Source organism: Orbicella faveolata, unplaced genomic scaffold, assembly GCF_042242905.1.
Source record: "Orbicella faveolata isolate gen_17 unplaced genomic scaffold, um_ofav_v1 contig_25, whole genome shotgun sequence".
NCBI lineage: Eukaryota > Metazoa > Cnidaria > Anthozoa > Scleractinia > Merulinidae > Orbicella > Orbicella faveolata.
This window is the reverse complement of record NW_028301553.1, coordinates 12,635,001-12,651,912: the sequence shown is the minus strand read 5'-3', so window position 1 is coordinate 12,651,912 and position 16,912 is coordinate 12,635,001. Positions and strand designations below refer to the sequence as shown.

Sequence of the window (16,912 nt, the reverse complement as noted above, 5' to 3'; positions counted from 1 at the left end):
GCCGGCTCGCGGTTGCGGCTCCGCCGTCCTTGCCCGCGATACGTTACCCAAACAACAAGTGAGCCTGCTCGCAGGCTAAAGTTCTGGATATTTGTGTTTCACAGGACTTGTACCCATTGCAATCCCTCGAAAACTTCCATGAAGCTTTGTGAAAAGTCAAGTTAACATAACCATATGGTACAATAGCAATCGCGCAAATATTTAAAGAGAAAGTACTCTCCGAAGTGCGCCAAAAGCCATCTCTCATACAAACAAGAAACTGACAAAGCGAATTTTCATGTTAAATTTGACACTAGTTAAAGAAGCGCAAGAAATCAGATCACAGTATTCACAGTTTAGTCTATCTTTCTTCTATAAAAGCCATATGGTACAAGTAGCTTTTGTAAGCTAGTTTATGAGCTACTGGGCAAAACGCAACCCCTTCTTGGCCTTTTCGGCTATTTTTTTTTTTTTTTTTTTTTTTTTTCTATTTTCTGGCGCACATTCCTCTGATGAGCTTTCAAATTTAGCGCCGGCAGCTCAATAAAAGTCCCAGATGTGTCGCGGCATTCCAGACGATGCGACGTTCTCAAATTCCTCCGGTGTGAAGAGCGTTTTCAAAAAGCTCCGTTTTCGTAACGAATACGTGTGGACGGTAGGCCTGACCGTAGAAATAAAGCTGCGTTTTTAAATTTCTCCGACGTAATGTGGACGCGAGCGGAAACATAGTGTTCATTAGTGAAATGATAGAATCATTTCATGTCACTAAAACTGAGGTGAGCGATCTGCCCCACCAAGAATAAGTTACCAGGTGGAAAACCTCCTATTGATTATGTCAAATACATCCATCCCCAGCCTAAAGAGTCTTTTAATTTCGAGAAATTATCTGATGGCATTATAGTGTTTGATTGGAGCTTTCTGTTTTTTTAAATTGGTGTTGATTTGTCGAAAGTGATATAAATGTGATTTTCACGGAAACATCTAGACAACAAAAGGAACTAATAGACCAGCAAAGTTAAATAAACAAAAGTGTCACAGGTTGCTGGTGCTTAAATGTCAGTTAAACAATTGTTTCTTTCCTTTCTCGAAAAATTCATTTTCCACGAAATAATTCCGCCACTATTGTAAATGCGGTAAAACGCTACTCTCTTCCCCAAAGAACAGGTAGCATCGTGAAAACTGCGTCAAATCATATTCAGTTAGAACACAATTTTGCAGCTAACGTGTTTGGTGATAAATCCTTGCCTGATTTTATCAACGTTTCTTTTCGTGAGAATGATGGTTTTGGGATACGGGCAAGGTAGGCTCTTTTCATTTCTCAGTTCCGTGTCGTTCACCAGATTTCTTTTGTCTATTTGAAGCTACTGCAGTTTTAGGAAAAAAAAGCTATTTTGTAAATTTTACTCATGTACTACATTTTGAGTTACAAAGTCTTGGGAATAGGCTCAGTCTAAACATTCTTGCATGGACTTAGACCAAAAAACTGTAACAGGCTAATTACAGTTAATTTCATTTTATAAGCTAACCTGTCACTTAGCTTACAAAATAAACTAAAAAGGTGTAAAGGATGAATTCATTAATTTACTCGTCATTTCAAAATTAAAATACAAATATTAAGTAAAGTTGATGTAGCTTTGGTTGTGTCGTATTAAAAAAAGGCAGATGCCAAACAGCTGTTAACCTTTATACAATGTACACCTCTAAAACCCTCAAGCAGAACCTTCAAGTTAAGCCTCAGTTTAACTAAGGCATACAATGATCACTTTGTTTTTGTTATCATCGAATCTAGCCCTACACCAGATAATTTCTCAGACCTTCAAATGAAACACCATGTCTTCACACGTGGAAAATTTTTGTTGCGCGTACAAACAATTCGCTACATAATTCTTGGGCAGAACACGTGCACAACTCATGCGGTCAAAATGTCATTTCAATGCTCTTACAAACCCTGTTCGTTTGGGGGTAGTTGGTGTTCGGGTGAAATGTGTTAAAATACTTGAATTCCGCAGTGTTTACTAAGACGAGAACCCTTGCTTCTAAATATAATTTTTCCCGTTTTTATTATAATATAGTTGTGTGCCGGTATGTAGATTCGTTGGTACCTGTATATATGCAGACTACGTAATTTTGCTAAGAAGTTGATATTTAAGGAGTTTGTCTGTTGCATTTTTTTTTAGTAAAACTTCCTTTTATGTTTAATGTTCATGTCTGATCAATAAACGAGATGCCACCTCCTATAGGATTGGTGTTTTCTTACTTGTACTAAGTTAGAGATTATTTTGTTTTCGTTTCACTGCAGAGTGATTAGACAACAACGGTAATTAGAAACTTTATTAAATCCATTTTGAAATCACTGGTTTTCCTTGTAATCTGATTGGCTCTCAGTGGTGCGATTTATTCTCGAATCGCACTACTTTTTTGCTCTAAATCGCATCTTTTTCTCAGCCAGTGAGAATGGGACAGTAAAACAAAATAACCAATCAGATTTCAAGATTAGTTTAAAGTAATCAATGAAATTTCAGGAAAATGAAAGGCAAAAAGCCCTTGTGTGGAGAATTTTGCAACTACTATTGCCAAAACTTTGTTGTTATTGTAGTTTTTTCTTCCAAAAAAAAATTGACGAATTTAACTAATTACAGTTTCTGAATGACGCTTATGAGCTCCTTCAGGCTGAAGACCTACTTTAATGGAAGTTTCCAACTTTCAGTGTCCATTATGACGAATATTTTGGCGATTTTTGTTCAACATCTACTCAAGATCCGTATGATACCGAGTCCAGTAAAACATAAACAAACGAAAACCACACAACAACAAATTCAGAGCCATCTCAAGAAGGTAGATGTTTCCAGGTTTCTGGCAGTTTCAAACGAAGCAAAAAAAGAGCTCAACTCTGTCGCTGTGAATAAACATAGTCAAAATACGCTACACTGCACAAAATAGTGAATGAACGCAAGAACTTGACAAGGTCCCGAGTATTGAGTCATACGCCGAGGTCACAAAAAGAAACAGAGATGACAACGAGCTGGACTCCCTTAAAATCATGCCATTCAACGGTATTTAAAAGAAAAAAAAAACGTACTATCCACTGGGCATCGTGCACTTGAGGGAGTTTGACAACTCAAAAGAAATCGATCGCAGAATTATACAGGATATGCACCTTCAAATTCCTTCTCCAATGACAATAAAAAGTCTCAGCCTCAACCACAGAAGAAACGAAGGCCTTCCATAATTGATTCAGGCGACGAGAATTGAATTTTTATACCTGAAGTAGAACTGCTCGTTTCTTTGTCATGATCGAATGAGTTTTCGTCACATGACATCGTTTTGCATACTAAATGAGACGTAAAGGCGTTTCCGGTTCCTCTTTTTTTAACAAACCGGCTACTGGAACAATACACCAAAAATCTAAAATTTAAGGCGATAAAATTGTGCGATTTCAAAATGGATCTAATAAAGTGGCAATTGAACTTAGTGTCGTACAATTTTGGTCTCAAATCATACTTGTGATTTCAAATCACGCGTATGATTTCAGACCAAATTGCACTCCACTCAGTTCAATTACCATTATTTATTTTATATATTTATATCTATACCAATGGTAGAGGTGCGAAATTGAATAAATTAAGATTAAGATAGCTGTTCAATGTTCATGTTCATTCCAATGAGGTGTCAAACACTGGTAATGAGTTCAGTGTCTGTTCAAAGCCTAAACAAATACTTTTGCGCGAATGGAGTCTGACTGTGTGTTAAGGCTCGGTTTCTTCGACGTTTCGGTGTCATCCTGGCACCATTTTCAAGTTAAAAAATATTTGTGCGAAAAGTAAATTAATTTATACCAATGGTAGAGGTGCGAAATTGAATAAATTAAGATTAAGATAGCTGTTCAATGTTCATGTTCATTCCAATGAGGTGTCAAACACTGGTAATGAGTTCAGTGTCTGTTCAAAGCCTAAACAAATACTTTTGCGCGAATGGAGTCTGACTGTGTGTTAAGGCTCGGTTTCTTCGACGTTTCGGTGTCATCCTGGCACCATTTTCAAGTTAAAAAATATTTGTGCGAAAAGTAAATTAATTTATACCAATGGTAGAGGTGCGAAATTGAATAAATTAAGATTAAGATAGCTGTTCAATGTTCATGAAGAAACCGAGCCTTAACACACAGTCAGACTCCATTCGCGCAAAAGTATTTGTTTAGGCTTTGAACAGACACTGAACTCATTACCAGTGTTTGACACCTCATTGGAATGAACATGAACATTGAACAGCTATCTTAATCTTAATTTATTCAATTTCGCACCTCTACCATTGGTATAAATTAATTTACTTTTCGCACAAATATTTTTTAACTTGAAAATGGTGCCAGGATGACACCGAAACGTCGAAGAAACCGAGCCTTAACACACAGTCAGACTCCATTCGCGCAAAAGTATTTGTTTAGGCTTTGAACAGACACTGAACTCATTACCAGTGTTTGACACCTCATTGGAATGAACATGAACATTGAACAGCTATCTTAATCTTAATTTATTCAATTTCGCACCTCTACCATTGGTATAAATTAATTTACTTTTCGCACAAATATATTTATATCTATTTATATTTAGTATTATGAAACTGTAACTTCAGTTATGTCTTCATATCTTTCCCCGCAGTTTATAATACGATCTTTCATATATTCACTTGTATTCTTTATTATCTACGGGTATGTTACGAGTTCACAACGTGACCAGCTCCCAGATGGCTTTACGGTTCAGTTGGTAGAGCACTGTACCTGTATAGTAGAGGTCATAGGCTCTAATCTCTTTCAAGCCTTTTTTTTTTTTTTTTTTTTTTCAGGCTTTAATTTCACAGCTGCTCAAATCGTCGCTCAATCACGTCTTCACACGTTTCCCGGCAGTTTAAATACATGATCTTTCATATATCCAATTGTATTCTTTACCATCTACGGGTATGTTACGAGCTCACAACGTGACCAGCTCCCAGATGGCTTTACAGTACAGTTGGTGGAGCACTGCACCGGTATTGCAGAGGTCATTAGTTCGAATCCCTTTCAAGCCTGAATTTTTTCAGACTTTAATTTCACAACTGCTTAAGTTGTGTATGTAACTCCGATGATCAATCATGTCTTCAAATCTTTCTCTGCAGTTCAAATAATATGATCTCTCATATATTCACTTGTAGAGACCAAAAATGTGACAAATTTACCTTACATACACCTGTTTTAATAAACCTCCATTATGTATCAATATCTCTAATTAGTAGAATTCTACTCGAACACTTATGCAAATACTGCAATCTGATTGCCTGAGTTATCGCGCGCTATCAGCCATTAATGTGCAGTGGCTGGAGGTCGTCTATGAAATGGCGACATTTTATTCGTTTTTCCAAAGTTTTGGAGAAAAATTTTGATGTCAATGGACATTCTCAGTTTCTTGACTTTAAAAAAATTGAAATTATTGAATTTTTAAAGACAATTCAATCCGTGCGATATTTCCAAGGCACTAACTTTAAAAATACTTCGAGAAATACTTGGAGACCGTTAGTTGAAGTTAATTTCTATGTGGTGAAAGGTTGATAAGACCTTTAAGTATCATCAACTTTCACCTCATAGAAATCGAGAGCGAATCAGCTAATTGTTATTTATATAGATGAAAACGATCTTTGAATTACTGATGGAAATGTGTATAGTCCTAAAATCTAAAACAACGAAAAGAAATAAGGTAATGAAATAGTTGATGAAAAAAGCCTTGATGGTCCGGAAATGAAATACAGTTTGAGCGCGATAATTCTTTCGAGATGCTAAAATTTAACACATAAAATAGTCTTAATCGTTCTGTTGAATTTGTGTGTAACCTCCTCCTTCCCCCAACCCCCACCCCATTTCCCATACTACTGAATGCATTCGTGAGTTTCTCATTTTGATGGTGTGTGATTAAGTTAAAATTCCTTCCTTCAGCAAGCTTTTTCAGCTTTGATTCAGTTTCAAGTTGCTTTTCTTTAAATAATCCGATAAAATAACAATCGGAAAAATCGGAAAAAACCGTATGAAAACACCAAAAAATCTTCACGGGGTACAGGTACCTGTAGGACGTCCTAAGCGGCAATCATTTGCAAGAGATGACAAGCGTGACCAATATTGTATCCTTTATCAATACACTCCTCGTCAATGGTATAACGCCGCTAAAATAACTCAAGCCTCCTTGAAACAAAATTAAGAGAGAGGGTTGTGGCAATCCCTTTAAAATGTATCCCTGGCGGTTAGTTCTCGTCATTTAGCCGGATAAACCTTCAAGGGCCCTAGTCAGCCACACCTTTATTTTTTGTTTACCCGCGAGAGTTTGACTTTTATATTTTATTTAGAGCGTGTCAAAATGAAGGAAATCACTTCGAAACTACTTAAGATAATTAAACATGATGTACTTTCAGGAATACAACTTACAGTAAAGTAAAAAGATTTCGCTTCACCGTGCAATATCAATCATTTCGATGGTATCGAAAATGGCGGAGGCTGACTAGAGTCCTTTCAGAACGTGTCCGTGTAAGAACCGACCACTCAAATATTCGTTGAAAATAAACTGCCCTCATTTTGTCTGCAAAAGTCAAGAAACATATGCAGTGAACGAAAATGGCCTTTATCATCTGATTTTGGCAGATTCGCCCTTCCTTATTTTTTGACGAACTTTTTTGTAGGCACCTCGAAAACGGCGCAACGGTCACCTTTTTCCATATGTACCCCCAGGTTTCGTAAATATTAGCATTCGAAAAACCCATAAAGATGCACGAAGCGATGAGGACGAAGTGGATCCACGTAACTGTTTTCCCATCAACACCAAAGCGCCCAAAAAGATGGCGTACATCGTGAGTAAGGGCTATTAGAAGGTGTGGAGTAGTAGGAATATCAACCAGAATGTTCATTGGTGAAATGATAGCATCATTCAATTGTCTAAAACTAAAGTTAAAGATAACAACCAGTAATAAAGACAAGACACGTTTGAAATGCTGTTTTGGTAATATATCTACACCGCAATAAAATGGAGGTGCGGTGGCCTCATGGTTAGCGCGCTCGTCGTCTCCGGATCGAGTGATCCGGGTTCGAGCCTTAGCCGAGGACGTTGTGTTGTGTTCTTGGGCAAGACAGCTCACTCTCAAAGTGCCCTTCTCCACCCAGGTCTACAAAAGAGTACTGGCGAATTTAATCCTGGGGCATAAACCTTGCGATGACTAACATCCCATCCTGGGGGAATAGAAATACTCCTAGTCGCTTCATGCTAGAGAAACCGGGGTATGTTCCAGCCTGATGGGCCACTTGGTTCGTATGCATATTTACCTTACCCTTAAACTTATAGTAAGATAAGTTTAACTGTTGTGCTAATTTTGTCAAATACGTCCATGACCCCTGTATAGAGTATTTTAAAGCTCTTATCTTATGATTTGCTGGCGTGTTAACGGTTTTCATTTGTTTATCGAAACCGTGGGTAAACTGATTCAAATTTAGCGATTTGTATCCAAACGTGATCATCCAAACAATCTATCAAACAACGAACCAATAACCAGGAAACCCAAATCATTGTATGTGTCAAAGGTTACTGGTGGCTAAACATTAACTAAGGAATTGTTCCCCGAAGATGTCAAGCACTTCCTTTCTCGAAAAACAGTTCTTCCACGCAATAATTCCGCCACCATTCCATTTATGTTTGTTAGACGTATTTGATAAAAACAGGCAGCGTGGTGGAAATTGCTTTAAATCGTATTTACTTCGTCAAACACAATTATTTTTCCGGCTCTGCTTGAAGGTAGACAATGAATCTTTGCCTAACTTTATCAGCGTTTCTTTTCTTGGCAATGATGGTTTTGGGATCCGCACAAGGCAGGTTTTTTTTTCAGGTAGTTTACCAAGTTTTCCTTTGTCTCTTTCATACTAGTGTAGTTTGGCTAAAGGCAACTTTTGAAACTAGCACAAGTAACACATTGCACGTAAATAACATTTTAGATACAGCTTCATCAGTCTAAGCATTATTTCACTGAAACTGAAAGAGCCACTTACAATTGATGTTGTTTGGCAAGTTCACCTGTCAGTCGCCTTACAAAATTACAAAGAATATACAAGCTTTTGACCATGTGCCTAAATTTCAAACATTATGTACACTCCAGGTTACAATGGCTCTTGACTATGTACTTTTCTTGGCCATGTACTTTTTATCTTTTAAATTTCAGTTTCTTAAAAAAAATGACTTAGTGATTTTAAGCTCAAAGAGGACCTGCCTGTTGAAGTCTCAGTTGAACCAAGATAAGAGATGATCAGTCAGCTCTTTTAATTTTATCGAAAGCCAAGTCAGACCTTTTTTAAGTATGGGGCATCAAACGACATACATGTACATGTATCAGCTCACCCCTTACATTTTCGAGTGAAACACAGCGTCTTCGTACGCCCTAAACACGATTTTTGTTATAATAGTTCAACAAGCAAATGCGTGTTTCAATGTTGTTACACTCCTTGTTGTTTTGGAGGTGAAAGGAAGACTGCAAAGGGCATTCTGGTTTCAAAATGACTTAATGGGTTAAGTAGTAACGTCTGCAGTATCTGGGATCAAAGCCCTTGCTTCTGACATGTGAGTAACATGAGAAGGTTTGTAATTAGACGCATAATTCTGTGCGTCTATTTGGAACCAAGAACACTAATCTAAATATTTACTCGCCCAACAGCCGCGACGAAAGCTTGTGGATTTGCGAGGTCGTTGTTCTCCGACAAATGTGTAACTTATTAACCTAAATTGACGAGTGCTGTATTGTCACTAATCAACTAAGTTTATGATCGAACTTTGCTTGGCTTGTGTAGTTAGACAGCAGAGATAAACACGAAACTTATAAAGTGTAACCCATGAAATCGCAATTTAAGCAATTGCAAATACACCATATTCGTATTCTCCGTATTGGATTGGAACTACAATGAGCGACAAAGGTAATTGAGACACTTAGAAAATGACACTTTTCGATATTCAGCCTCTTATTCAATTTTATTTGCATCTAGCGTTAATTTTCCGATACCCCTCCCCTCAACAATTACCTTTTGTCACTAGCGTCCAGAGGATTCAAAGCTTCGGATCCATTTTTCTCCTCCAAATAACGCTTGAGGGTACAAATGATACAATAAACAGTCTTGTGAGGGTATCTTCCACCGGACTTTTTAGCTATCTCCATCACGAATTTTGACAACCAATAGTTCAGCGACAGAGCGTCCATTCCGGCAATATCTGCGCTCAGAGCGGTAACCTTGTGTAAATCGTAGTCCTTGAAGAGACCACCACAATCTAATACCGGAACTTTAACCTCTCTTAACCTCTGCCATTCGGCAAAAATGCTCACAGCCCACTTGTTTTTATACTTAGTTGAAGCTGGAACGGCGTCATTCACCAGAACATTTTCTTGAGAATAAGTTTTAGGAACGCGAAATCGTTCTGATCCGGACTCGACCTCCATCACGCGACGTAATGTTAATCTACCAAAAAACCCGCCTGCATCGCCGCATATTAAATATTCATTTCATTTACCACGAATAAGAAACAAACAATAGCTTATTGAGCACGCCTTCTAATTACCTATTCTTCGGAAATAATTCTACTAAATTTTCACACTAGTTTGAGAAGCCGGCTCAAAAACTCGTGCTTCGTTTTTTCATCAGGGGTTCCAAACACCTCGAAACAATAAAAGCACTCCTCCTTCGGCGTCGTGCTTTCATATCAGTTTCTCGGTGTTTGGAACCCCTGATGAAAAACTCGCACTCGTTTTTGACCTATTACTTCAAGATCTCTGGCCTTTCTGTCATTCCTCGCGGACAGTTTGCCCCTTGGGGACGACAAGCCTTGATATTTAAAACAAGTTATTCCCATGCGGCAAATAGAAGTTGACAGAAATCTGGCAGAAAGCCAGAGATCTTGAATATGTCATCAAGCACTATGATTTCCATTAGTCAAACACATCAGTACACCATTTCCTGACTAAATTTAACCAGCATTTTGTTTTGCGAGCTGTATTGTCATGATTGAAAAGCAATTTTACAACGCTTCTAAGAAAGAAGCACATAGAAACAAAAGCAACCGTTCAAATTCAGTGAGATGTAAATGAATTGCTTGGCATTCTACAATCTAGCCACGATTGACATTGGACTTCCTAAAGCAAAATATGAGAGGTCTGACACTTGTTTGATGGGGTAAGGGAACATCTGTCGTGGTTTTTCAAAATTATGGTCACTTCTTGTCAAAACTATGCTGATTTATCAAACGTTACTAACGCCCCGAGAATAAAAATCAGCGATAGTACAACTGAACAACGTTTCGAGGACTCCATGTCAGTGCATGATAGAACTCATTATTTATTTACTACAGGAAAGAACAGCATGAAACTATTCGAAGGTGTTTAAGTTTTCTCGATTGTTATGTGAGGAGCTTGGCGTGAACAGAATCTGACAATGCAGTCCCTGCATTTTGAGTGTTCGTCTCCTGTTCCTGGTGAACAGCATCTCTCGGGTCAAAAACTTCAAACAGTCCAGCTATCTGCAACCTTTCGCTACAACTGCAAACTGGCCTTTTAAATTAGTTGCATGCAGCTTGTAGTTATCTTTCAGGTGTTAAACAGAATATCTATGTTCAGCGATACGTTGAAAGAAATGTCGGGATGTGTATAAAAATCTGGCACAGATCACATCACGATGCTGGTTGAAATGGCTTGAGTGATCTTTGATGCCAAAAACGGCGCCTCTCAGAAGTAAGACTAACGTAAAAAATTGATAGATTTGGGCCACCTTAAAAAACAAAATCTACTGGCAATGGACGCTTTTATCTGTGTAGTATTGTGCACTGAAAGTCAATTTAATCCTCTGTCTATTATTTTGTCAAACATCAAGAGGGAAACAAAAGGCTACTGTGCATCATTAAATTCTTCAAAGAATGCATGGGCCAAACAGCAAGAGCTCACTCTTATCACCACCGAATATGTTCGATTTCATAGTAAATGCATTTATAAATACCAAGAATTTCGTCAAAAATGTTCTGCCCTGCTTAAAAGATTTAATTTATATTTTCTGACGAGCATCCCCGACCATTTCATATTGAAGTGTCTCCTCCCACCGGAATTTTGTGGTTTAGCCGTGAAGACGTTATTTCAGGCTGATTATATGACATAACATAAAACAAAAAATTTCCCGGAGGTTTAAGGACTAATATTTCGGTCCCACTGATCTGACAAGCAAAATTGCGAATTGACATAAGCTTACCAGTGCCTAGCCTGTTGTTGATGAGACTGTTCATCTCACCCGATCATGTTTCAGATTACAAAAAGGCTTGATTTTAAATGCGTCACATCCACGGTAAGCTACCGTTAAAAACTGACGATTTGCTGCTAAGAGAAAGAAAGAAAATCACTTCAGTACTTAAAAAAGGGTATTAGTTTGGGAAGAGACTTGGACTCGGTGTCGGCGAGCAAATGTAGCAACAACCTATTTATCATCTCGACGTTATCCGCCGTGGCCAGTTTGTGAAGTTAATGTTTTGAGTGTTATCCCTCCGTCAGAGCGAAGGGTCTGCCCTGAAACATTGGCTTCGCAAACTCGCTACGGCGGAAAATTTCCCTCCAAAATCACTTCAATATATCATGCCCCAATCCATAACATAAATCTTTGTTTTTCTTCTAGACAATTGTGAGACTTGGACAGATGTAGACCCTTCGTACAACAAGAATATCCCTATCCGTGCCATGAAGTGGTTCGAAACGCCTTCGGTTGTTCGATATGGGGCAGGTAAATCTCCACAGTTTGCTGTAGGAGGGCGCTTTCCATCATAAAGGAATGTCCACGGAAAGGTTCTAGAAATTTCAAAAATTGTTGATTTCAGAAGTGCGAACCATTCGAATGAATATCAAAAGAAACTCCTGGAGAAAAATCAATTGTAAAGGAAATGGGACATTTTCGTATTCTTGGTATTGGACTAGCTTGCAATGGAGACTCATTCGGAGGAAAATCATTACAAAGAGATTAATAGGCCCTTTGCAGGATCCGGTCACATGGTACGGAATTAATTACGCTGGGACGTAAGTTACGCAGTGGGACTTTCAAAACAAAGGAAAGACGGGCTGGACTGGTACGAGTTCCTTTGTTTTGGAAGTCCCACTGCGTAACTTGCGTCCCAGCATAATTAATTCCGTACCATATGACCGGATCGTGCAAAGGGTCTATTAGTGCCATTAATAACTCCCCGCGTTGTCCTCAGTTTCGAGCTAGTTCCAGTCCAATACCGAGCCGAACCAAAATGCATTATTCCGGTTGATTTGAGAAATAGTGAAAAATTGAGTTTACCTCGTGAGGTTTTTTTTAATCTTTTCCCACAATTCTGGGAAATGCTATTTCCATTTTCCACGAGAAATTTCCAGAAATCCAAACCAAAATTTTTGGTCGAATGGAAAGCGCTCAGAGACTGTAACGATTACATAAAAGAAGAATAAATCACCTCATTCAAGTGCCATGGTATTTACGTGATAGCACTGCTGCCCATTTCGGGACAATATCATTCTAGAAATAAATATTGCAAATAAAACTGAAAATTTGTTAAAAATTTAACCTGTTTGGAAACGGGCCAGTTTTTTATTTGTAACACCTCGAGATGTTCAATTCGGGACCACAACTAAGATTTAGAACCACCCCTATATGAAGTGATCGTTACACACTCCTGCATGGTATAATAGGGCAATTTCGAGCTAGAGGTCAAAATTCTCACTTAGTGAAAAAATTATTTATTCATCAATCAGCCTCGATGTTGTTGTTGTCGTTGTAGTCGTTGTTGTTGTTGTTGTTGTTGTTGTTGTTGTTGTTGTTGTTAGGGAACTTTAGATTGGACCACGAGTACGAGATTGAGTACGCGTAAGATTTTAGAATTTCAAACCAGTGACGTTTCCAGAACCCTCGCTCTTCATGTTGGCTTTAGGTAGAGAGAGTAGCTCATGGTATGAGATGGGTACGTGATTTGATGATGTGAAGCCTGCAAAGTAGAATTGACAAGTCGTACTCGTACTCAAATCCTAAGTCCCCTACTGTTGTTGTTGTTGTTGTTATTGTTATTGTTGTTGTTGTTGTTGTTGTTGTTGTTGTTGTTGTTGTTCTCCCCTAAGCATCATAGCGGCCGGGTTATAATTAAAACGTATCGCGATAACGTAAACCCTACTGTTTAGGCTTCTTGTTAACTTTTAACTCGAAATTTGTATTTAAAACTAGAGTGCACCGGAGAAGAGGCATTGGGCATGGAAAGTGGTGCTGTAAAAAACCAACAGATAACAGCATATTCACAATACAGTGAAAATCATGGTCCAGAAAATGCCAGGCTAAACCATGTTGCTGATGGAAGGAAAATGGGCGCCTGGTCAGCGAAGACGAATGATCTTAACCAATGGCTTCAAGTGGATTTTGGACGAGATGTTAAGATCACAAAGTTTGTCACCCAAGGAAGGCAAGACTATAAGCAATGGGTCAAAAGCTACACTCTTTCTTTCAGTACCGAAAAGGAACAGGTTTTTCAGACATATCAAGAGAACGGTCAAGATAAGGTAACACAAAGTAGATTGACACAGATTACAGACGAAGAACTTGAAAAATTTGGGCTGAACTTTTCAAAATGCGCAACCCGTGACGTAGCTCCTTGAAGGCCACTGCAATTAAACCTTCTCTGAAATGGGTCACAAACGAGAAAAATCGGGCATTTCATCGTACCGTTTTTAGTTAAAAGGAGTTCGGTTCCTCACAACACAAGTTTTGTCACAGCTGAAAATTCGGGAGTATCAAATGGACATGTTTGATGTGGTTACATGCGATCACGGCAATTTGTCTGGACTTTTGGTCAAAACAGGGCAAAAATCACGAATGAGTTGTCTTTGGTCGTACACAAACATAATATATTAAATAAAAAGTTGACAGGAGAGCAAATGTTAATGAGTACTTAGCGATTTTTCGAGGACGCGATGACAGAACTTGAAAAGCGTACGTTTGATCAGACTTTTTTTCAATTTTCAAACCAAAACTGTTGCTTGTAACTTATTCTAACACTTCTTTATTAGATTCAATGCACTTTTATCGTTATGTTTAGCGAAACTAGACTATTAGTTTTAGGCTTCATCAATGAAAAATGAAAATATATCTTGCAGGGCTCTACTTTTTAAGGGCACGTTCCTTATGGTACCTTGAGACGGGCAGCTTGTGCACCACAAAATTCAGATGCAGCGTTTCTACTCATTAATTAGCTCCAATTTTCGTCCCATGACTTTTAAGTCATGCAGCATCGTACCTCGGGCCTACATCGAGGTCAAATGCCTTCTGGCAGTTAATAAAACGCTATTAAAGCGCTAACTATCGGTGGTAACTGGAGTTGAAGCACTGAAACTCAACAGTGAGAGCGATTAGAACACTGAGGTGTGAGACTGTGGAGCCACAACAGTGAGGGTTGAGGATTGCCTGCGCTTTTTAGGGCGCTTATTTGTTTTATTTTGTTTTTTTGTTTTGTTTTTGTTTTTGTTTTGTTTTTTTGGCATAAACATCAGAATGCGATAGAGCAATTTCATGAAACACAAAAGATGCCTAACTCAGGAAATATCGGGAACTGGGGATCTCTTCGTCACCACAGATGGTAAATGTTATGTTTTGATGAGAGATCGAGAGGGCCACACGATTCACTCTTTCTATGCTTTTTGGAAGGGGCCGCTCATTGAATTAGTAGGCGTCTATTAAATCAATAAAACAAGCAAACAACAAACAAAAAGAAAAAAATGAAACCGTTGCCGTTAATGACCCTCCCTCCTCAACAAACTTGTCTATAATTAAAACAAGTTATCTCATGAAATGTCTGTGCATCGCAGGTTTTTATTGGAAATATTGATCAGAATGGCAAAGTAACCCACAGCCTTTTACAGCCAATTACAGCTCGATATGTGAAAATAATACCGAAGACTTGGAATGACCATATCTCCATGAGAGCTGAGTTTTACGGTTGCGTTCTATCAGGTAAGAAATAATCTCAAGTTTGGTTTAGTTCACAACTGCCTTAAAGATGATTTTCAGGCCGTACTGCGCACTCACGAGAGTTTGTTTACGTTTTTTATTTCGCTTCATGTACATGTAAGACATCACAAAATGTAAACATTTCGCAACCACTTAAATGAAGTAAATTCAAAGTTTCATGTCAACTTCCATTATGGATGCGAGGCTTCGTGCTTCGTTCTTTGTCACTTGATAAAACAACTTCGCAACTGTAAAAATCATTGAAGCTGCTGGAAAAAGAGTTTAAAGGCCTAAAAGATAGGTGGGCGGCTCGTAACGAGTAACATCGATTCGCATTCCATCAAGTGAGACTTGTATAAAAACGTTAGAGTGCTGAGACTGCGCAGTACGGACCGGAAATCTCTCATGTATTTGCAACAGACACTCATTGGAGTATTTTTCGACAGGTTCCAGCACTCTATTATACACTTATATAGACGAACAAGGTTTTGAATAAACTTAACCCTGGATATTTTAAATTTGGAACTAACTTCAACCTTATCTTTGATTAGCTTTTTAAACATAATATTAGATCTTGTTATATCAATCTTTTATGTTAAAGTGTCCCCATTTAATGGTTTCATTGCTGCTATTTTAGCCTGACACTTTAATAAAGTTATTTACCTACTTTACTTCCTTCAAAATTATGTTGTATTGAATTCTGACATTTCATTTTTTTTTTTTCCCATAGTTTATTGTAATTATAAATATATTGCCTCTTCAGGATAGAAATTGCTGGTTGTGTATATTCTAAATAAAGCAATAGTCTTACCGCAGGCGACATGGCATACAAGAATACATAAATAAGTTTGAACGTAGCTCACGCGTGGTCAAAACTTCACTTTGAACATAAATTATTCAGCAACATGTATGAAACTTCAAACCTAAAAAGTGCACCTAGCTTTTGGAAGTCCTCCAAGTTAAAAGGCATATTCAGTCCTCGATTAGCACAGAGCGAGGACAGATAGACATATGCTGCTCGCTCAAGTTTCTGTTTCTGTACTGAGTTGCTGTTGTTACTTTCCGAAATGCAGAGATATTTTTCGCCTCCACATGACTAATCACTAATCCGCCATGTTATGTAATTTCCCAACAGAACGTTACCGAGTGGTGGGCCGGGTTGCTCACATGGACTTCATAGAAGAGAATCTTAGAACAAAGCACGGTGTAAACTTTCAAGATGAACAGGAGCGGCCCAACTACATCGAGCTTGAAGTTCTCGCAGATACAGTCTACGTTAAGGTATATAGCTAACGTTCTTGAGCTATTCCAAAAGCAAAGCAATATTTATTAATATCATTGTCATTTTCACTGTTTGAAGGAACATATGGAAAAGTGTTAAATTTTTTTCACAGCCTCCGAGATAACAAATTTATCCTTTCGAAATTTACAAAGCCTGAGGAATGATGTAATTCCGTGCAAATGCCTCGTTTTACTGTTACTGAAATATCTTACATCGATAGACAATCAAAAAGCGTAACATTCTCCGTGCTATGCTGTGAGATCACTCAAAAGCATTGTTCGTTGCTAAGCGAAAGAAAAGAACTAGTGAAATTTAAGATAGACAATCACAAACTAACGACTGAAACTGGTAGATATGATCAAATTCCAGACTATACCCTATTTGTACACGTGAATCTAATCAAATAGCAAAGCACGTGAGTGACGTCATAACTCAGACAAACTCAGACAAACAAAACGGAATTCTGGAAGATTTGACCCTTTTTCAAGCGCGTGAGCAAGTGTTCCTAAAACAATTTTTCAAACGAAAATCTGGCGTTCATTTTCCTCTTATTTCTCTCAGAACACGCTTATGTTGTCTGGCCCTCGCAGGTTTCCAATAATTTACATTCTATTTTTAGA

At 38.2% G+C, this 16,912-nt stretch overlaps 2 protein-coding genes across 2 annotated transcripts; one reads left to right on the top strand and one right to left on the bottom strand.

Annotated features, from left to right (window-relative positions):
* Positions 1–9,006: 9,006 nt before the first annotated feature.
* Positions 9,007–9,456, bottom strand: LOC149109008 (uncharacterized). The gene has a single exon (XM_089294126.1). It carries the CDS (start codon positions 9,454–9,456, stop codon positions 9,040–9,042), a length of 417 nt encoding a protein of 138 aa, XP_089150252.1. The 3' UTR covers positions 9,007–9,039.
* Positions 9,457–11,434: 1,978 nt separating this feature from the next.
* Positions 11,435–14,111, top strand: LOC110041077 (lactadherin-like). Its single transcript, XM_089294580.1, has 3 exons — positions 11,435–11,770; positions 13,238–13,566; positions 14,103–14,111. The coding sequence occupies exons 1-3, from the start codon at positions 11,728–11,730 to the stop codon at positions 14,109–14,111; spliced, it is 381 nt and encodes a 126-aa protein (XP_089150706.1). The 5' UTR covers positions 11,435–11,727.
* Positions 14,112–16,912: the final 2,801 nt, after the last annotated feature.

Bases quoted from the DNA above. Each gene is read 5' to 3' on its own strand.
- LOC110041077 (XM_089294580.1), top strand. From the start codon at position 11,728: ATGAAGTGGTTCGAAACGCCTTCGGTTGTTCGATATGGGGCAG. The intron at 11,771-13,237 runs GTAAATCTCCAC...ATTTAAAACTAG, and splicing joins GGTTGTTCGATATGGGGCAG to AGTGCACCGGAGAAGAGGCA.
- LOC149109008 (XM_089294126.1), bottom strand. From the start codon at position 9,456: ATGGAGGTCGAGTCCGGATCAGAACGATTTCGCGTTCCTAAAACTTAT.